Raw genomic sequence first — 22,930 nt, 5'->3', positions numbered from 1 at the left:
ACCAGGTAGCTTTATTACAACGCTGGGTAAGTTCCCTTTGCCACAGATAGGTCGGTGTACAGACACAAGAACAGCAGGCTGCCGGCCTTAGAGGATGGAGAGACTTCAGAAGAGCCCCCAAGGGACTCCTCAGGGTTTACTTGGACTTTGGAAACCCACCAGCCTGAACTGGATGATCCTTCTGGGCTTCGGTTAGACACTTGTCCCTTTCTTCGGGGAACCTGAGGGTTAAAGGTCTCCTTCATCAGCCACGTGGGAGTGAATAGGTGACAACCATGCGGCCAGGCCAGTCAGCAGGGCTCCGTTCATCCTTCGCTTGTGCGTTTTGTTGGAGTTCCACCAGGTGATTTAAAAATAGAACATGACATTAAAATGGGGCAACTGTCAGCTTAAATTGGGATGCTTCCACAAAGTTGTCCTGCCTCTCTCAGGAGATAAGCAAGCCAGCCTCATCCTTCCATGAGGCCAGCTTGATACCAACTCTAATAGTGATCTCAGCTCGGGGAAATTGTTGGTACCAAGAACTGGTGGCCTCTGACCCAGATAGTTCTCTGTGTTAGTTGGACTTAGCATCTTGGAAACTGCAGAGGAGATTATAATAAAACGTCTCTCTTTCCCTGTGTGTAATACTGTGCATCTCACTGTACTTCGTTTTATTAAAATTACCTGCTTTTTAAAAATGGTTCCAATTAATTCCTGAAACAACAACAAAAAAAACTTGTTAGAAACCAATTAAAATTAAGATATCAAAGTCTTAAACTTTTTCAGTTGTAAGAGACTAGTATTCAGATGGTACCTGCATTAAGGTTATATATTTTATAACATAGCATTTCATCCTAAAATAGCCTTTCATCTTCCTTCCATAATGTTTCATTCATTAAAAAATTAAAATATAATTATTTGTCAATTAAAAATAAAACAAATTTAAATTTTAGAATAATAGGCTAAAATGCAGAAATTACAAACTGCTTCTGTATCACACAGTGCGTTAAGTGCCTGGAGTGCAAGGTAATGAATAAACCATGCTCCTCCCTCAGGTCATTCACGGTGTGGTTAAACTAAGACTTCCACAAAAACCTACTCTGTCTGACAGAACAGTCAAGGGGAGTTGTCTGTGGTGGCACACACCGGCAGTCCCAGTGCTCAGCAGGCAGGATGAGGATCGTGAGTTCGTGGTCAACCTAAGCCACATATGGGACATAAAAGATCGAATGAATGAAACAAAAACAAGGAGAAAGCTTCACAGAGAATGAGAATTTCCGGTTTTATGTCAGATCCTGCCCTGAGGAGGTGGAAACAGAAGTAATGAGCTAGCTGTCAGGTTACAGGAAACAGAAGTCCCAAGAGCTTCCTCCCCCATCTTAGGAAGGAAGATGGCCTCTTACCTGACACAACACCTGTAAGACTTTCCTTCTGTACCACCCTCTCAGAAACAGGAAGGAGCCCCCCTCCCCTGCGGCTCCCAGAGCATGGCTCCTGCATTTAGTTGGCCTGAGCAGTTAGAGTCTACCATCTTCTCGAACCCTCACCGTCCCTGTTGGTCTTCTGATCACACTCCCTATTCAGTGCCACTCTGACCAGAAGCTTATTCTCTGCCTTCCCCCTCCTGATCTCCAGACACATTATCTAATGACGTCAGCATCCACTTAGATAACTCAACCACACCCTGGCTTCCCAGTTCCTAATGCATCTCAAGTGTCTTACACACACACTCACACACACACACACACCCTACACCCCACACCCATCCCAAGTACACTTCCCGCATCTTGTCACCCCAAAGGATTCTATTGGTAAGTGGTAAGTGATTATTGCTTTGTAGGTCTGCCCTGGGTCACTTCTGCTGTGGCATTTCCTCAATCTCTAGGGGTCCCAGGTCACCTGTCTCTGAACTGGCCTTCCCTTCTTCAGAAGCCCAGATTTCTTTGTAAGTTCCTTGTCTTTTGTCTTTTCTCACACCTGTCATGAAATCCTGTCCACTTGTGTCTCTGAGCCACACCCAGGCGGCTAATACAGCTAAAGGAAATGTCACCCCACTTTGCATGGGCTCCCAGCCAGCAAGCTCAGGGCTTTTCTCAAAGCTGCCCAGGTTTCTGTGCTCAATCCTCTCTTCCCTTCAGCCTTTCTCCCCAGGTTCCATCCCACCCCCTCTTCTCCCTCACCCCCCATTCCCACCTTCTTCCAACATCCCACCTGTGTTTAGGATGCTCCATCTTCCTCCCCAGTACCCTCAGTCCTCCCCTTCCCTGCTTGCCTTAGACAATCTGCAGAGGGCTTTCCCATCAGCCTCTAATCATGATCTAAAAAGAGAGACCCGCCTCCCCTTGCCCACACTCCCCTCCACCAAGTTGTTCTCCTTCACACCCCAAGTTCCCCAGAGAATTATTTACACTGCCTGACTCCGTTTCCCCACCTCCTACTCACTCCTCAGCCCACTCCAATCTGGTTTCCACACGCACAGTTCCCCAGAAATGCTCTTCGTCGAGTGACTGCCACATCTCTCCATGGAGCCCATCCCTAGTCTCCCCAGTACCACACAGAGCCACACGCATGGCCACACTGCCTCCCAGGCACCGGCCAGGTCTCCCTCCCCTGGCTCCCTCCCCAGCTTTGGAGCACTCATCTCTCTCATCCTCCTCCACCCTGTCCCTGAACCTCGGATCCCTGAGGGCCCGGGAATCTAACCTCACTCTCCGCCTGGGGTTGGGGGAGAAGGGGATTGTTCTTAGCTCGTGTTTACACCACAAACCACTTGGGCCACATGGCGAACTCCGCAGATCCCCTCTCAGAATTGCTTTCACGTGCATAAAATAAGGTGCAGGCTTTCAAAGGAAACCACTTTTATCGAAATAGTCATGAAAATATTTTTAGAAAATTGTGATTCAGTAGTGTGCGCTTCCGTGTTGACACATTAGATAACAAGCCATAGGCGTAGAGGGCGTTTTGAGACATCTGCAGCAAATTTCCTGAGATGGGAAAGTGTCTGTGATTTTCACTGGTGACAAGAATCACAGGTCCTGCTAATACTACTGTGGCTGGGTGCCTGCAGCCCTCGACGAGCACAGCTTGGATTTCAGGTGGAGATGAGTGGAATTTTACTGTAAGGGGCCACTTGTCCCTATCCAAGTTTATGCCTCACCAAGACTTGTCCTCCTTGTGGGCTACTTAGAGTTATCTCAGGAACATTTTACCTGCCAAAACTGAGGGGTCAACTACCGGTGACTCCCAAATCTACGCTTCTGGCTCAAACCCCGCTCTTGATCCCCAGATGTAATACTCTACTGCTCTCTCAGTCCCTGTACTTAGACATCTGAACAAGATACTGTGTGCTGATCCAGGCCCCAAGCTGCAGCCCCCAGCTTGGCCCTCCCCTCTCCTCTCCCCTGAGTGTAGTGCCATCAGAGTTTGACAGTGGCTTCCCCGCCCTGTATTCAGTTCATGTCTGTCTCTCTCATCTTACTGAAATTACAGATGTGTGCCACCGCAGGACTGGATACTGTTTTGATCCATCTGTATAGCTGCCTCTATGACAAAGTTGCTTCGATGGCTTCCTAACCCATCCTCCTCTTGCACCTGCCCCCAAGCCCTATTTTCCATACCTTAATAAGGCAAGGAAATAAGTAAAACGATCTGTATGCCCGCGGAAGCTGCTTCTGTGGCTTTTAAAACGAGAACCAAACTTTGTCATGGAACCAACACAGCCCTCTGGAACCTGGAGCTATTTGCTGCTCTGACCCTGGCCCACACTGGCCTCATGCCCTCAGCCCTTGCAGTTTCTTCTACAGTAATGAAAATAAGAGGACAAGTTGAGGGACTGAAGCCTGACTGCTGCTCCTCCATGGATTCTGGGATGGAACTCAGGTTCCTTGTGTTTACAAGGTGAACACCCCCAAATCATCCCATCAGGCCAGTGGTTCTCAACTTCCTAAGACTATGAGACACTTTAATATAATTCCTCGTGTTGTGGTGACTCCCAACCCTAAAATTATTTTCATTTCTGTAGGGAAAAGGGTCCAGCCAAAGAAACACACCCTGAGCAGAGCCAAAGAAACACACTTTGGCCCTGCAACCAGAGCCAGTGAAAGAAATATACCCTGACCCTAAAACTAGAGCCAAAAGGCTAAAAAAAAAAAAAAACCAGAGAAAGAAACACACTTTGGCCCTGAAACCAGAGCCAAATCTGACCCTAACCCTGTGCAGAAAACTAACTAATCCCTGAGCAGATCTAGCCATCCTAAACTCAGGGATTGAAATCTGACCAATCCCCACCCTGGAAAACTCCGCCCCCTAAGAATCCCTCTATAAACCCTGTGGCTGTTTGGGCTACCCTGATGTCCTCTGCCACTCTGGCAGAAGGCAGCCCCTCTCCTGGATTCTTCCCTCCCAATAAATCTCTTGAATGAGGTTTGGGTGAGACCTTCTTTTGTGGGAGCAGAGACGACCCTGAGTGGAGCAGAGTGAAGTAGGACTGTTAATACTTTTCTGGAGCAGGACATTAACACTTTTCACTGGAGTAAACCTTCCCCTGGCTAACAAGTTGTTACACTCTCTGGGGGTTGGGGGTGGGAATGGAGCCGAACTGTAACTGCTAGGAAGTCCTCTCCTTCGGGAGCAGAGCTCATATACTAAGGAAGCCTTTCCCTGAAGCAAAGCTGTAAGCTGCTGTGCTTACTGTGACCTGTGGTAGTCCTTGGCTCTCGAGTGCCAGAATACCTTTCTATCCAAGCTGTAACACCCAGTATTCTGTGACTCCCCAGTGCTAGGATACCTTTCCATCCCAGCTGTAACACTCAGTATTCTTTGGCTCCCAAGTACCATAAGCCATCCCTGTCCATCCCATCTGATCCATCGAGATGCTTACAATTACTACTTCATAACTAATGAATCACACTGTAAATATCTGATAGGCAACCCACAAAGAGGTCACCACCTACAGGCTGAGAATTGATGCCTTAAATCCCTAACAACGGTTTGATAAATACAATCTACTTTTTTTGTTTTGTTTTTCAAGACAGGGTTTCTCTGTGTAGTCCTTGCTGTTGGCATTTTGGGCCGATAGGGATGGGACAGATATTCTGGCACTCGGGAGTCACAGAATACTAAGTGTTACACAGCTCCCATGGAAAGGTATCCTGGAGCTCCGGAGCCAAGGACTACCACAAGCTGCAGTAAGCATAGCAGCTTACAGCCCTGCCTCAGGGAAAGGCTTCCCCAGTGTATCAGCTCTGCTCCAGCAGGGAGGGTCTTCCAGCTGGGGATGTTTGCTCAATGTAGCAGATTTGCTCCTCCTCCGACAGGAGAGGGTTTCTCTGGCAAAGTTGCAACAGTTCAGCTCTGCTCCAGGGAGTGAAGAGCAGCAGACTTGTTTCCCCTCTGCCAGGGGAAGGATTCCCCTGGCAAAAGTGTTACAGCCCTGCTTGCTCTGCTCTGCCCAGTGTCGTCTCTGTAACCCTGCAAAAGAAGGTCTTCACCAGAAGCTCATCCAAGGGGTTTATTGGGAGGGAAGAATCCAGGAGAGGGGCTGCCCTCTGTCACAGTGGCAGAGGACAGCTGGGTAGGGTAAACAGCCACAAGCTAAACAGACACAGGGTTTATATGGTACTCTTAGGGTGGGGATTGGTCAGATTTCAATGCTGAGCTCAGATTGGCTAGAGCTCCTGCTCTCGAGGATTGGTTAGTTTTTTGCACAGCATTAGGGTCAGATTTGGCTCTGTTTTCAGGGCCAAAGTGTGTTTCTTTCTCTGTTTTTTTTTGTTTTTTGTTTTTTTTTTTTTTTGGCCTTTTGGCTCTCGTTTTAGGGCCAGGGTGTATTTCTTTCACTGACTATGATTCCAGGGACAAAGTGTGTTTCTTTGGCACTGGTTTCAGGGTCAGGGTACATCAGATCCCATTATAGATGACTGTGAGCTACCATGTGGTATGTGGTTGCTGAGAATTGAACTCAGGACCTCTGGAAGAGCAGCCAATGTTCCTAATCACAGAGCCATCTCTCCAGCCCCTCCATCTTTTAAATCTATTTTTGGAGTTGTTTAGTTTTTGAAGTTTTTGAGAGAGGGTCTTACTATGTAACGTTCAATCCTCCTGCCTCAGCCCTCCTAATACTGGGATTACAAGTGTGTGCTACCACAACCAATAAATAACTGTTTTCTCTGAATTCCATCTTTTTGGTCATCTCAGATCCTATTTTGAAATAGGTAGACAATGGCCCTGTTCATTGAGATGGCTCAGGGGCCAAAGGCACTTGCTGAGTTGAATCCCCGAATCTGGTCCTGCAAGGTGTCCTCTGACTTCCACAAGAGTGCCATGGCATGCCCCACCCCCACTCACATGCACACAAAATAAATGAAATGTAAAATAAAAACTAAAAAGGAAAATGGGTCAAGTATATATTTGAAATAAATTAGATAAATGAACCTATGTGACAACAGTAAAATTACATAAAAGTCGCATATTAAAATTAAAACCTTATCCCAAAATGAAAAAGTTTTGTTACTTTTAAAGATGGTTATAAAAGTTATACAGGAAGTGCAGTTTTCATATACATCTTTAAATATAAATTGCTGCAGTGTTTTTCTAGGGTGATATAGGAACAAAATTCTTAAAATCTTTGTGCTGCTTTTAATCTAGTGAGATAAATTCCCACTTTGAGGAACTTAAGAATTTAGCTAAAAAGCTTCTTAAATGCTCATCACAGCGCTGTTTCTCTTAGGAAAAGTTGGAAGTGCTCAACGCGACCAACAAAGAAATTATGGCATTCACACATGGAGCAATAGATTCTAAAGACAAAGAACCAAAGAGAATCCATAAGTTTTATCTTGCAGATTTATTCCTAGAGTCAGATTTGTATCATAATCTTGGAAATATTTCAAATGCATCAACACTGTAATATAATTAAAGAGCAAAGATTTTAAATAGGCAAGATAGAAATATAAAAGGAAACCTATCGTGTTAATATCACTACGGATTGATGATTTTAAAAAATACACATTTCTAATTTATTCCAAAGAAAGGACTCATAGGCAATGTTACTCCGGAAGCAATGGATTATACTTGGTTCTTAATCCTCCCACTTTTCTTCTCTTTTACTCTTTACCTCTTTTGAGACCGGCTCATAACATTGCCAAGGCTGGTTTTGAACTTTTGATCCTCCTCCTCAGCCTCCCAGGTGTGAAAACACCTATCACTTTCTAACAGCATTCTCAAGCCAGGTGCCACAGGGGAGGCCTGTGATTACAGCACTTGGGATGTGGAGGCAAGATTAGGAGTTGTGACCAGCCAGGACTACGTGAAACACCAGCAATTTGAATAGCATTCTCAGACAAAAAGGATCAGTGTCTCTTGACAAATAGCAAAGGTGGGTATGATCTGTTGTTAGGCCTCAAACCCAAAACAAAATAGGTTGAGATGTCTATTAACGTATCAAAGCTGACTCCAGTCACCAGGTTCTCCCAGCATCCCTCAGTCCCTACCTGTTACAGGGTCCTCCAGCAATTGTTATACCCCACCCCCTTACCCTGAACTCTCTGGGCTTTCCCTTCCCCCAGCCCCTCATCCATTTCGGCTACACCTACCCAAGCCACCCTTATTGGTCAGCGGCTCTCTCTTGCTCTCCCTCCCCATCTCTCCTCACATGACCCAGCCCATTCTGACCATGCTCTCTCTGGACTCTCCCAGAATACCGTCTCTGTCCCTTTCTGTATTCTCCATATCTACGATAAACCTCCTCCTCCACCATTCCTAGGCACAATCATGTCCTTCCTTTTATTTATTTTTTTCATTCAAGGTCCAAGATGGACTATAATGTTTTATTGTACTAGAAAAGCAAAAGAACACGTCAAAGACTGTAAAACCAGAGCTTCAGTGGATTCTCACCATTTTTAATTTTATTCATTTATTTTATGTTGTGGTTGGGGGTGTGCCGAAGCACACATGAGGAGGTCAAAGGGGAACTTTGGGGGGTTGGTTCTCTCCTTTCAGCATGTGGATCTCAGGGAGTGAACTCAGGTCATCAGGGTTAGTGCCCAAAGAGTCACCTGCTGGCCCCACTTCCCATTTAGATACAAATTTCAGCACCACAATCTTGATAGAATTGAATGAAACATAAAAACCACATTTTAAGTAAACGAATAGACGTGAGAAGAAGAAGGGTGTGTGTGCATGTGTACATGTATGCTCATGCATGTGAAGCCCAGAAGTCATAGCAACTGCCTGCCTTAGTTGATTCTCTACCTTGTCTTTTGAGTCTTTCAGTGAACCTGGCGTTCAAAGATTGGCTAGCCAAGATAGCCAGCACATCTCAGGGGTCCCCCTATCTCCAGCCCCCCAGCATGTGCCGTGCCTGGCTTTTTATGAGGTGCAGGGACCTGAACTCAGGTCCTAATGCTTGTTTAACACACTTTATTGAGTCAGAGAGCACTTTGTATGGGGGGAGCATGGGGGGTGTGGCTGTGTGTTTGGAGACCAGAAGTCAGGTATCTTCAGCAGCCTCCCTTCGTTATTTTTAGAGTCAAGGTTTCCTCACTGTACCTGGAATCACTGATTGCCTAAGCTGCTTAGTCAGAAAATTCTGGAGAGTCACTTGTCTCTACCCCCAGCCTCAGGTCTTGGGTTATACAGTATACTATTATGCATAGCTTTTTATATGGGTGCAATTTGAATTTGAATTCAAGTCTTCATGTTTACATAGCAAGTTCTTGGTCAACTGATCCGTCTCCCCAGCCCCTAGAAAATACTTTTTTTTTAAAGAAGAAGAAAGGTAAGTAATAATTGGGAAGGAAATATAAAATTATGAAATCATTTTGCAACCTCAATGTAAGTATAAATTTTGGCAAAGCACATCAAAAGGGGCTAAAATCACTGGAGTGATGCAGTTTAGAAACAGGTTAGGCTATTCAACAAGTATCAAAGAATCATTCCATGGTCGACCACAAACTAACTACAAAGCAGGAAACACTGGCCTTTCCCTTGGAGAGTTCTGGTAGCCCAGCTCTCGCTAGACATCAAGCAGGGTTGTTACCCATATGATGTGAGTGCTGGCCTGGCATTACAGAGGAGGACATCACATCACCCGTAAATATTTATACCCAAAAGATGGAGTTGGATTTAGTTATGAGGAAACACCTGGAAGATACTGTGTGAGGCAGGTGGCTATATCTCTTCAAAATGGTCAAAACTGTGAAAAAGCAAAAAAGGTCAGAGAATACTCTGCACTAAGAAACTAAAGGTCAGAGAATACTCTACACTAAGAAACTAAAGGTCAGAGAATACTCTGCCTTGCTAAGAAACTTACCATGCAGGTTGAACCATCAGTCCCAACAAGTAGCTGAAAAGACAACATGGGCGCATGTAGGTTTGAATATTGCTTTGAATATCTGATAATATTATGGAAATATTATTTTTTTAGGTCAGAGAAGTAGTATTGTGGCTTAGTTGAAATGTCTTTTAACAGGAAGTGCACTCTGAAGTGTTCAAAGTGCCTTGAAATCTGGCCAATATGAAACCATTCAAAACCAGAATATTGAATGCTAAGGAGATGGCTCAGTGGGGAAAAGCACTTGCACAAATGCCTGGAAAATCTGAGTTCTGTTCCTGGAACCTACCGTGGAAGGAACAAAGTGATACCACAAAGTCTGGCCTCCACTTTCAAGCTGTGGCATGCACACCCACCACCCACCTCAATGATGATGGTGATGGTGGTGGTAGTAGTGATGGTGGCAGTGGTAATGATTGTTGTGGTGGTGATGGTGATGGTGGTAATGGTGGTGGTGGTGGTGGTGGTGGTGATGGTGATAGTGGTGATGGTGGTGATGGTGGTGATGGTAGTGGTGGTGATGGTGGTGGTAGTGGTGGTGGCGGTGGTGATTGTTGTGGTGGTGGTGATGATTGTTGTGGTGGTGGTGATGGTGGTGGTGATGGTGGTGGTGGTGATGGTGGTGGTGGTGATGGTGGTGGTGGTGATGGTGGTGGTGGTGATGGTGGTGATGGTGGTGGAGGTGATGGTGGTGATGGTGGTGGTGGTGGTGGTGATGGTGATGGTGGTGATGGTAGTGGTGGTGATGGTGGTGATGGTAGTGGTGGTGATGGTGGTGGTAGTGGTGGTGGTGGTGGTGGTAGTGGTGGTGGTGGTGGTGATTGTTGTGGTAGTGGTGATGATTGTTGTGGTGGTGGTGATAGTGGTGATGGTGGTGGTGATGGTGGTGGTGGTGATGGTGATGGTGGTGGTGGTGGTGGTGATAGTGATGGTTGGTGATGGTGATAGTGGGGATAGAAGAATATAGAGAGAAACTAATCAACTTGACACAAAAAACAATAGCTGTTAAGGCAGATGTGGTGGCGCACACCTTTAATCTCAGGAGGCAGGGGCAGGTGGATCTCTGTGAGTTTGAGGCCAGTCTGATCTACAAGACACACTGAGGACAGCCTGAGTGTCCATAGTGAGACCCAGGGGACCAGATTCTATCACAATGACTCCCAAACCTCTGCTGTAAGAGATACCTAGGGGGCAACAGATGGCTCAGTTGGCAAGAACATTTACTACACAAATCTGATAACCTGAGTTTGATTCTCAGAGCTCACATAAAGGTTGGAGGTGAAAACCAATCCCACAAAGTTGTTCTATGACCTCTCTATGAGCACTATTGCATGTGGGCCCACACATATACATCTTGCACACACATCACACATCTTTCTCTCACACACACACACATACAGACATAAAAATAAAAATTTTATAAGAAATCTGACTGCGCTGGGCGTTGGTGGCACACACCTTTAATCCCAGCACTCGGGAGGCAGAGGCAGGCAGATCTCTGTGAGTTCGAGGCCAGCCTGGTCTACAGAGCAAGTTCCAGGACAGCCTCCAAAGCCGCAGAGAAACCCTGTCTCGAAAAACCAAAAAAAAAAAAAAAAAAAAAAAAAGAAATCTGACTGCATGTAGTTACACAGGCCTTTAATTCCAGAACCCAGGAGGCAGAGTCAGGCAGATCTCTGTAAGTTCAAACCCAGAGTGCTCTGCACAGCCAATTCCAGGACAAAGTGAGATCCTCTCTCAAAGAAAGAAGGAAGGAAGGAAGGGAGGGAGGGAGGGAGGAAGGGAGTGAGGGAGAAAAGAAGAAAAAAGAGGGAGAGAGACAGGAAAGAACAAAAAGAAAGGAAAAAAGAAGGAAAGTGAAGGAAGAAAGGAGAAACAGAGAAAGGAAAGAGAAGAAAGGAAAAACATGTATATATAGCATGTGTCAAAAAATACATCCTCTTGGCAATTTGAGTAGCTTTCCACTCTGAGCTTCCTCTGAGGCTGTCCCATGGTGGGATGGAAAGTAATCTCAAAGCAAATATTGAAATTTCACTCACCCCCCCAACAACCAACCAACAGTGGTCAAATGTTACAAAGGCTTGAATCATTAGGGACATTGTTTGATGAGGGATGCCCTTCGGTATATATGTTTCTCTTACTGATTGATAAATAAAACACTGTTGGCCAATAAGGCAGGAAGATTGGCAAGACTAGGAGATGAGGAGAATTCTGGGAAACATAGGCAGACAGAGTTGCCGTGTGAGCCACCAAAGGAGTTAGAGGTCCAGACCCTCTCCGGTAAGCCAAGATCACATGGAAATACATAGATTGATAGAAATTGGTTAATAATTAAGACAGAGATAGCCAATAAGAATCCCTAGTTTGGCCGGGTGTTGGTGGTACACGCCTTTAGTCCCAGCACTCGGGAGGCAAAGGCAGGCGGATCCCTGTAAGTTTGAGGCCAGCCTGGTCTACAGAGCGAGATCCAGGACAGCCTCCAAAACAATATAGAAAAACCCTGTCTCCAAAAACCAAAAAAAAAAAAAAAAAAAAAAAAAAAAAGGAATCCCTAGTCATCAGCCAACAGTTTTATAACTGATATAGTGTCTGTGTTTATTTGGGGTGAGGCAGCTGCAGGAAGCTCTGCAGCACTTTCTGCTCCTGGATGGGATCCTCCCAGCCTGGTAGCATGAGCATCAGAGAGCAGGCTGCAGGCAGGAAAGTGCTGTCCTCAGGACCCAGGGGTAGGGACAGAGGCCATGATGGTCACACTCACTACAGTGTGACCAACTCTTGAAAGCACCTTGGAGCTGACACAGAGGTCCGTGTCTCCTCATACTGCACCACTGGCAGCCATGCTTTTAAGTGAGGGAAAAATGAATTGAAGGAATAGTTTGAGTTGAATATGTGATAACCTATACCCAAAGAAATTTTCAAAAGACCGTCAATCCACATTCCTTATTTGTAAGCGTTTGGGACGGATCGGGTGGGACAGGTATTCTGGCACTCGGGAGTCACAGAATACTAAGAGTTACACAGCTCAGATGGAAAAGTATCCTGGAGCTCGGGAGCCAAGGACAACCACAGGTTGTAGTAAGTTTAGCAGCTTACAGCCCTGCCTCAGGGAAAGACTTCCCAAGTGTATTGGCTCTGCTCCAGCAGGAGAGGGTCTTCCAGCTGGGGAGGTTTGCCTAGTGTAGCAGTTTTGCTCTGGCAAGAGAAGGTTTCCCCAGGCGAAGTTGCTATAGTTCAGCTCTGCTAGTAGGAGTGTAACAACTGCGCTCTGCCAGGGGAAGGTTTCCCTGGCAGAAGTGTTACAGCCCTGCTTGCTCTGCTCTGCCCAGGGTCGCCTCTGCTCTGCCGCAAAAGAAGGTTGAAGGGGTTTATAGGGAAGAATCCAGGAGAGGGGCTGCCCTCTGCCAGAGTGGCAGAGGACAGCAGGGTAGCATGAATAGCCACAAGCTAAACAGACACAGGGTTTATATAGGGCTTTTTAGGGAGCAGAGTTTTCCAGGGTAGGGATTGGTCAGATTTCAGTCCCTGAACTCACATTGGCTAGAGCTCCTGCTCCAGGATTGGTTAGTTTTCTGCACAGAGTTAGGGTCAGATTTCACTCTGGTTTCAGGGCCAACGTGTGTTTCTTTCACTGGTCGTTTTTAGCCTTTTGATTCTAGTTTTAGGGCCAGGGTGTATTTCTTTCACTGGCTCTGATTCCAGGGTCAAAGTGTGTTTCTTTGGCACTGATTTCAGGGTCCGAGTACATTTCATTGGTTCTGGTTGCAGGGCCAAAGTGTGTTTCTTTGGCTCTGCTCAGGGTGTGTTTCTTTGGCTGGTCCCCTTTCCCTACATTATTATTGTTCAATATTTTAAAAATTCCAAGTAATGCCCTCAAAATGTCCTGAATGCACAAGAAATATTTACTGGTCTTAAGCTCTTTTTTTTCTGCACAAGATAAAGTTCAGCCTGCCTTCTACGGAAACAGCATCCAGCATAGAACATGCTTTTTATTTACTTGTATGAAACTGTTTACATCCCATCCATAAATCTGTTTATACAGAGCCACCCTCGATTCCCAGACATGGCTTTTTATGCCTGAGGCACAATTTTATGCAGACCTTGAGAACAAGCACTCTGAAGACACTCATTTGTGCACAGTCTCCTGGTCAACTTCAGTGTGTTGTCCCTGTTGACTGTCAAGGTTCCTTGTCTCGACAGCAGTTTTTCATAATCTCCTGAGACTAAATTTATTCCCAACATATTAGAAACACAGTGTCTCTCTCTGTCTCTGTCTCTCTGTCCCTGTCTCTGTGTCTCTGTCTGTCTCTGTGTCTCTGTCTCTGTCTCTGTCTCTGTCTCTCTCTCTCTCTCTCTCTCAACAGTTGTATCAGCCCAGTCCATCAGTCTTCTTTGCTTCTCCCCTCCTCCCATAGAAAGTTCTGCATCGATCTCTGCTGTTTCAGCACATGGCAAAATCCGGCTTGGTGTGAATCCATCAGCCCTATTTCCCCCACTCCAGGAGGGATGAGGGGGTGGACAAGTGAAAACCAATTTCCTGGGTCTTGGAAAGGAGCCATCAGGCAAGAGTTGGAAAATAATGTCAAGGCTTTTCCGTCCCTGACTACTCGAGTCTGTGGGTCTTCTAATCACCTCTGTGTGTTGTCACCTTACTTCACGTCTAATAATGCTAGGTCCAGATTTTTAGTCCCTCTTGCATTCTGGGGGAAATGCCTTCCCATTCGTCATCTGTCCTGGTATCTCCACCTTCCAGGAGCTCTGACTTGAAGCCTTCAAAATGTTGCCACATTAGAACTAGGGATGGAGCTCAGTAGTAGAGCTGCCTGGCCAGAACCCAGAGGCCCAGCATGGGGGAGGGAGAGAGAGAAGGTGGGGGGAGGGGAATGAGGGGAAAATTTAAAAACAAACTAACTGTTATGTTACTAAGTTGTTCCCCATTGCCTGGCACTAACCTTCCCTAATTAACCAAGTCCCATTGAGAACTTTGTCTGGACAGGTGGTTCTCAAACTTCCTAATGCTACAACCCTTTAATATAGTTCCTCATGTTGTGATAACCCCAACCATAAAATTATTTTCATTGTTACTTCATAACCATATTTTTGCTACTGTTATGAATCATAATGTAAATATCTGACATGCAGGATGTCTAATGTGTGACTCCAAGGAGTGGCAACTCACAGGTTGAGAACCACTGCTCTGTAATCTACAATCATTTATTATGCACGATGCTACAAGAGCAAACTGGGGAGTCCTTGGGAACCCTTAAATCCCCAGTTAATAATACTTCAGAAAAAAGGTAATCTTATCAATAAATTGGAGTTAGCACAGATTCGTGAGGACACATCTGGGTTTTTGTTATAGCTTTTGTTTGTTATACACTCGCATAGGCTGGATTTTGTTATAGTCTCTGTTTGTTTGTTATGCACTCACATAGGCTGGGTTTTTGTTACAGTTTTTGTTTAGCCTTTTCAGGGTTCTGGGCTTCGACTTTGAAAGGCAGAGCTGCTTTTCTACTTCCAGAAGAACACAGCAGTGGGCTGCTGCCTCCACCGTCATGTGACAGTTTCAACTTAGGAACATATGGTGAAGAAATGGAAACTGTAAATTTCAAAATTATAACAGGAAAAGACAGTTCTGAACTCCACTTAACATTAAAAAAAACCATTAGTGTTGATTTGATAATCTCGATATTGTTAAATATTTGCCATTAGAACTTGCTATCTGAAAAAAAGAAAAAACCTTGGGCCACATTTTAAGACTGGAGAAGTCTCAGCTGGCTAGCATAACTATCATACATTCTTTGGTCTGTGGAAGATACCGGAGTGCAGCATAGGCACTGACCCCATCTCTGCTCATGCACCCAGGATTGGGAGGCATCCGTCCAATAGGATTACTTTCATTGGGGCCTCGGCTTTGGTTTCATTGTGGTAGCAGATGTCCAGTAGTTAGCTACTCCTGAAAGTGGCGGAAAGTGAGCAATGAAACCTGAAAGCTGACACAGGACACTGTGGGGTATGAATGCAGTGTCGTCGCCATAAGTGTGCGTGCGTGTCTTGTCTCTCTTGATCATCAGGAAACCCCCAAATGTAGGTACTGTTGTTCACAGCTGAGGAAATCCAAGAATGGGAAAATAATACTGACCAACAAACTAAGGAAAACTTGCCCCGCGTTACATGGTTGCTGGCCCTAAGAACCAGGTTCACTGCCCAGAAGTCCCAGAGCTTTAAATGCCACACGTTAGTGCCAGAATGAGTCCCTACAGTGTCTCATGCTCTCTCTGGCCTACATGACAGCCAGTAGGTTTTCATGAGAGGAGCCAGGTGGGAACGGCTAAGGGTCTGAAGGGACATTATCACAGACCAAAAAATTTAAACAGTAAATGTAAATGCAGAAGTGACAACTTGAAGATTGCTCAGTGAGGCAAGAGGAAAATGTCAGTCAGCACACTCTAAGTATCCCAGGCCTTGTTGTTGTACCTTCTGTTTCCAATCAATGAAAAACACCCCCTTCTAGGGGGCAGTTTCTGAACTCTCAAGAATTAACCCCCCCTGGCAGTAAAAGGGATGGGACCAGAAACCAGAGAAAGATGTACTCAGCTCCCAGGAGCACAGTCCTGCTTGACTGGTTTACGTGGCCAAACTGTCTCAGCTCCTCCGTGCTACTGAAGAATAGAAGCGTAGCAAACGGGTAGAAGGAGGATGAGCGGCTACCCAGTAAAGAGCCCTTTCCCGTATCCTCCCAAGTCCCTGCTGCCTGGGGTGAGCAAGGAGTTCCAGCCTGGCTGGGGGTGGCGGGGCAGATCCAGGAGTCTTAGATGGAGCTCCTTCGCTGCAGGTTGGAAAATGTGGTCTAAAGGACAAGGCCTGTGCGAGTGGACTCGTCAGCTCACTCTGGGTTCCATCAGCCAATCATAAAGACAGTCTCCAGCATCAGAATTAAAATTTGCCAAACACCCACTTTGCTGAGAATAGAGAGCTCATCTCATGCTCAGAAATGACCTCATGATTCATCTTTGACATTTCAGAATCACTTCCAAAGATTTCTGTTAAGTCACAGAATTGAAAGGGAGAATAGAGACTCCTTATGTCTCCTCTGTCTGTCCCTTTATCCAAGAGTGGTCTGTTTTCCAAAAATGGATGGAGCAGCAATAATTATTTGTTTGAAAGCTGTATACAAAACCTAAATTTAAAAATAAGATTTGTCATCATGGAAAATAATGATCAGTCCACCTCTCAGAAGACTGACAAGTGGGGATTTTTTTCCCCAGAGTTCCATTTGTCTTAACGTTGCACCCAGTAATTCAAAGCTATTCAGCGTATTTTCCTGAGTCAGGAGCCGGTGAGATGAAAATGCCACAACTGTCAGCAAGAGGGGTGCTCGAGATCAATGCGAGCTGCAGCAGCTGGGGAGGGACCAGAGGTGCTAATTTGGCATTGCATCCCTGTGAACTTTCAGAGAAGTTTCTAGTGCTGGACTAACATGCCACGTAGGACAACCTCCCGAGATCCAAAGGTGGGAAAAAAACCTCTTCGGATTTTGCTTGTAGAAGAAGGAATGGCCCTCGCAAAGCATGCTGGAGCCAAGACCTGAAGCCACAGGGCTACAGTTAAATCACCCTTGAAGGCCAGGGTCTTGACTGTCATTTATAGTGTTTGCATCATTTCTTTGATGGCGATAAGTGTGGCAAAGTGTAAAACTGTTGAATGCTTGGATAATTTTTATTGCATCTGTACTCCTGAGTTGAGATGTTTTGACACTACAGGAACTGTGACTTGTCCTGGTGTGGGTTTACACTGACTTGTTTTTAGAAAACAGACAGAGGGGACTTCTTAGATTCATCTGTCTTGTGCAATAATGTGGAATATTGAAACAGCAATCTGACTCAATCAGTCCAAGCTACATGATCTAAATTTTCTTTTCATTGTCAAACACATGAATTAGCATAAGGAACATTTTCCTTTATCCATCCTCAAAACAGTTCAAATCTCAAATAGCAAACAAGTTAAAAGCACGGGTTTAAAAGTGTCTCCTTTCATATATAGCTTTAAGCACGAACTATTTATGGGTCATCAAATTACTTAAGGGTCAGAAACATATTCTTGTCACAATATGCCCCAACAACAGACTCAGAAATACAGTCTCTTCAGTATGCTGCTGCTATGTTGAAGCTGGTCTTCCCAATCCATCGAAATCTCCCCGACCACAGATGGAACTGAGCAGCAAACACAAGATGTATGTGTCTGAGCTGTCCTGGAGGGTCCACTGCCTCTGCCACTCCTGTTTCTGTGCTTAGCAAAGGTGCTTGGCCCAGCCTCTGAGACTCTCACATCTTCCATTTTCCACAGAGTTCCAGTGAGGAGGATTCCTTAAGTGAACCACGGTCATCTACCAAACTACCTACAGCTAAGTGTGAGCCCAAACTTCCAGCCATTGGCCAAACATCAGTCAAGCAGAAACACAAAAGTACCATGACCCCAAAGAAGCCAGAGAAAGTGAGCACCAGCAAACCCTCCCCAGGTGAGTGGCTTCCTTATTGAAATCCACATCTAACATCCTACCTAGTCTTAATGATCACGACAAGAAGGTGGGATTGACTAATCCTAGGCAGGGCTTGCCAAGTGGCCAGTACAGGTCTTGGAAGGCCAATGAAACTGAGCAAACGGCAAAATTAATCTTGTAGTAGAATAGGCATCCATATCTTCAGGCCAATTTCTTCACTTCCTGAGCCACTCCTTAAAAACACTGCCTTTTCATCTATGTCACAGTTCTGGGATGGGGATGGGGGCTGTGGGGATTGAGGGGTGGATAAAGGCGTTTGGCCCCAGGTATCAAGTTTTATGACTAAGGCAAGGGGAGCTTTCAGAAGCATCTGAGTGACATAATTTACAACCAGAGAGTGAGTAATAAAGTCCTCCAGTCCTGGGGATGTCCTCTCTGGGAGAAAGGGAACTTGATAAATCCCCCTTTTGTGTGATTTGGTAAATAATTCACTCTCAGGCTGCCTTTGAAGATAAGACAGTCTTCTTCTTGGGGTAGGAGAGACTCACAGTATCCAGCAAGAAGCTAAAATCAACCCAAAGTTTAGACTGCCTCAGGATCCTCCCATCTCATTGACGACAACATCTGTGGGACAAAATTGTGTCCTCTGGGAGCAACACATACATTGGGGTAACTAGGCAGAAAGGTCTGCCTCCTGGGAAAGGGGCCAAACTAACTGCTGAAGAACTCGTAAATAGCAAATGCCATGTGATTCATTAAAACCCCAATCGCAGTTTCTTCCTAATCCTAAATAGCTGCTGTCAGGCAACCACCGGTCTGCTTAAGTCAGAATGCATTTGTGGAAATGGCGCCTTTCACTCAGATTAACTACCCACATGTGTTGTCCTCTAGGGCAAAGCGCCAACTTCTTCCTTAATTCATAATGGTATGTTGGGGGTGGGGCAGATACGTGTGTGTGTGTGTGTGCGTGCGTGTGCGTGTGTGTGTGTGTGTGTGTGTGTGTGTGTCCAAGTTAAATTCCTCATTTAAAGACTTCTAGTAGAAATTAGGTTTTTAATTCAACTGTCTTAAGGCCAGAATAGAACACATGAGGTCACTCCACAAATACTGTATTGGATTTTGATCGTTGTACTCTGAGGGTAAACTCAAATCATGCAATTGTAATATTTAGCCTTCTCACTGGGACCTGGCAGCTGATACTTTGTCATCTGTGGAGAAAAGTCATTAAAATGAACCTTTGAGGTCCACTCTGGATTTGGTTTGTCTGATTAATAATACAGATGTTTTTCTGACTGAACAAGCCCCATGTGGAACTCACAACACTGACAAACAGGGAACGAATTCACTTTCCAGTCTACAAACCATTAAACTTGAAGAATTATCAGGCTAAAGAGCACCAAGGTTTAGACAAGAGCTAATATCAGTGCTATGGAGGCGGGGTGAGAGCGTACAGCAATGTATGAGGCCCCAGGGTAACAGAGAGGGACAGCAGAGGAGGAAGAAGCTAAGACCGGCTGCAGCAAACACATCTGTAACCAAACTCAGGAGGCCAAAGCTGGAGGGACAGGAGTTCGAGGCCAGCCTGGGTTACATAGTGAGACCTTGTGTCAACAAGAAGAGGAAGAGGAGAAAGTTAGATAAAAACAAATCACTGGTGGGTCGGGAGCCTTTGGTTTAAGGAGCGTTGAATCTTCTTATCCCTAATTATCAAAGTGAAAGCTTTTGGATTTAAGCTGAGTCTGTTGAGGGCAGATTGGGAGTTGGGCCTGGTGACAGCGCACCGTTTAATCCCAATAATTGCCTGCTGTGACCAAAAGGAGGGTTTGGTTCCTGGATTATTGGGCGTTGATCTAATTCACCAGCTGAATCCATTTTCCAGCTTCACATTTCTAAAAGAATTCAGAGTGAGCCAAAATTGATATTATGTCACTAATTTCCACATCAGACTTAAGCAAGACAGAAGCTGGGGACACCGTGAACCCCCTTTGTGACATTTGGCTCCCAGGCTAGCCTTCCTTCAATACAGTATTATGCCAGGTTTTCCCAGGTGAAGAATGTGGCTTGAGAACTGGGTTTGCTTTCCCCTAACTCCTTGTGCTGACAGCTTGTATCATAGTCTTGCTGTGTGTGAGCTGCCCCTGGGAGCCCAGGCGTGGCTATTGACAACCTGGGTCCACGCTGTACAAATCGATATCTCACCCAGATGCTCCTCATGGTCTGTCCGAAGGAGGTCACAGTTTGAGTTTCAGTTCCTGTGTCCCACCCAGCTGGCTATGGACCAGCTGACCCCAGCACACCTCTTCAGCGCTCTTGGGATGGTGGTAGCTGCCGCTTATGGGACCGTGCTTTGGAGACCAAACGCTTGGATGCTCACCTGGGCCCCATTTCTTAGCCACTATGTGTCTTTTGGCAAAGAATTTCTCTGGTCCTCAGTTTTGTCACCTGAAAAATGGAGGGGCCAGGGATAAAATCAGAATCTGTCTGCTGGATAAAGATGTAAAGACTCAGTGATATGTGTGTGCTCAGCCGTCAAGCAGTGCAGACCATTCAATAGATTGTGGCTTTATATTATCTAGCACAGGAGAGTATGGTAAGGAGTACAGATCCAAAAACTTCATTTTCCGTGCCTACAGTTTGCCCTCTCCTCCCTGTACACATTTATTTTCTTCACAGAAATTAGAGGTGTATGCTCAAAGCACTTTCACGGGGCTAGAGGGGTGACTCGGTGGTTAAAAGCATGCGTTACTCTTGCAGAGGACCTGGGTTCAAAGCCAGCACCTACACTGTGGCTCACAACCAGTAAGTCCAGTTCCAGGAGCTCCAGTGCCCTCTCCTGGCCTATTTGGGCACCAGGCTTGCACATGGTGCACATATATACATGCAGGCGAGACACTCATACATATAAAAATAGATAAGTCTAAAAGAAAAAAATTAATCTCTCACTACATTCCAAACTTCCACAGCAAAAACACCAATAGGAAAATCCAGCTAATCAGACATTGTTCCCCGAGCCAGAGATATTCATTATCTCTAACAAGACATGGAAAGTTTAGGCAGTGTGTCAAGACACAGCTGGGTCTGACACGCAACGGATTCAACAGTTCTTCAAGGTGAACTCTGGTGCAGAATGGGATATAAGCCTGGTAGGGTTGTATAACAGTTTGGAATTCCATCAGACACAGGAGCAATCAGCATACCCAGGAGACACAGGGGGGCGCAGGGACCATGGGGATGCTGTGGGGCTTCCAAGACCTGTTTGCTCCCAAGACCTTTCCCAGCCGAGCCTGGAAAGGACTTTTGTTTCCTCCCCAATATGTACAAAGGCATCCAAAGGTTATGGTGCCTGGACTCCTGTAGCACTTTCTACCCCAGGGCCAGGCCTTAGGCAGCCACTGAACTGTCGCCTGCTCTGTTTTCACCTGGCGCTTAAGCAGAGCCCCCTCTAGTTATGTTCCAGGAAAATGGATCTGGATGCAGTCCTGGGAGCCCGCTTCCAAAATCTTGCCCTTTACAACAAAGCCAAGTGTTCGCAAATGCTCCTCGTTATTAAGTGCAATGGGTAGTCATTACCAGACTCAGATTGCTTAGGAGGAGCGAGGCCTCGGTGGCCTTATCAGGGTTTATCTCGAAGGCCGGCTCTTGTAAAACTCAGCGAAAGCAGTGAATTCAGGTTTTAAAAGATAAAAGTCTGAAATAGCTGTGGTTGCTTTTGGATTAGGAAATGTTTATTTAAAGAGCAGCGTGGAAGAGGAATCACAGGGCAAATCCTAAATCTTCATCATTTGCCTTGCAAGTAAATGCTCTTGAAGATTTTCTCAGAAAGGCCACGGTTAATGGGTTTCTCGGCAAGTCCAGCTGATGCCCGGCGACTTTCCAAGCTGCCTATCCCAGCCAGAAAAAACAAAAATAATATAAATGAATCCTCCTGGCTTTATAGAGAGCATCATAATTTTCAGCCCATTATTGCTGATTATATGACGTCATGGCTCAGAACGCCAACTCAGCTTTAGAGTCTTTCAAATGTTAAGCTGGAACTCAGCGTCCTCATCCGTTAGATGGAGCTGCAGTATCGCCTACTTTAGCAAGTAGAGAGGAGGGTTAAGTCCCTGGGTGTCAGCTACACCTCAGGGAAACGTTGGACAGCTAGGCAGAAAGGCCAGGAAGCCTCTGGATATCCAGGTCTAATAAGAACACTGCCCAGTCAGTGCTAGTAGGACCCCAAGGACCTTAGGAAGCAAGTGGTGATTGAAACTGCAAGAAGAGGAGCGACAGAGGACAGTCAAAGGAAGACTAGAGGACAGCTACACACAGAGAAAACTGCGAGCTACGACCCGCTCCAGCAGACCTTCAGGAGTTGACAACGTGTACTCGGATCCTCTAACAGGGCACTCTTGAGCCTCCACCAGACTGAGACCCAACACTGTAGCAATGTTTCCTACCAGATGGTCACAGTTTGCATCATTCAGTTTCGAATCAGAATTTTTGATGCCGTATTTCAGAGTTGCCTGGCTCTCGTTCACTGGGGAGGTGCCTCCCTGAGGTCCCAACTGTTAGCTTCACATCATTGTGAAGAGATACCTGAGGTAGCTGACTTATACAGAACCTACTCACGGGGCTGTGAGTGAGTCAGCTCAGTGGGGTAAGAGCACTTGCCACCAAGCCTGATGACCTGAGTTCAATCCCAAGGACCCAGACAGTGGGAGGAGAAAACTGATTCTTCCCAGTTGTCCTCTGACCTACACAGACATGGGGAAGGGGGGAGAAGGGAGAGAAAAAACAATGTTTTTAAAGTTTACGACATTCATTTTTGGCTCATAATTTTAGAGGTTCCAGCCCAAGATTATATGGACCTGTTTTGGAACCTTCAGCGAAGTTACGCATCACAACAGGAGTACCTTTTGGAACAAAACTGTTATCTCATGGTCAGGAAGCAAAAGAGGAAGGGACCAGGGTCCCGCCATCTCCCTTTGAGAACATACTTTCAATGACCTAGGGACCTCCCATAGGCTCTGTCTTCTAGTAACACCATCCTAAGCCCTGAACTATCAACACACAGGCTTTTAGGGGGCTCCAATCCAAACCCTAGCAGCATTTGAATCGGCATGGGGGGGCTCTCAATGCTG

General features: G+C 45.8%; 1 protein-coding gene across 8 annotated transcripts in view; it reads left to right on the top strand.

Annotated features, from left to right (window-relative positions):
* Marchf10 (membrane associated ring-CH-type finger 10) overlaps positions 1 to 22,930 on the top strand; it is a 95,390-nt gene that overhangs the window by 32,381 nt on the left and 40,079 nt on the right. For all 8 annotated transcript variants that reach the window (XM_040749905.1, XM_021227152.2, XM_040749906.1 and 5 more), the window contains exon 5: positions 17,654 to 17,825. In XM_040749905.1, coding sequence (XP_040605839.1) covers positions 17,654 to 17,825 — 172 coding nt within the window. The remainder of the gene's footprint in view (positions 1 to 17,653; positions 17,826 to 22,930) is intronic.

The sequence above is a fragment of the Mesocricetus auratus genome, unplaced genomic scaffold (assembly GCF_017639785.1).
Source record: "Mesocricetus auratus isolate SY011 unplaced genomic scaffold, BCM_Maur_2.0 Super-Scaffold_100007, whole genome shotgun sequence".
NCBI classification, from domain to species: domain Eukaryota; kingdom Metazoa; phylum Chordata; class Mammalia; order Rodentia; family Cricetidae; genus Mesocricetus; species Mesocricetus auratus.
This window is presented reverse-complemented; position numbering and strand designations above follow the sequence as displayed.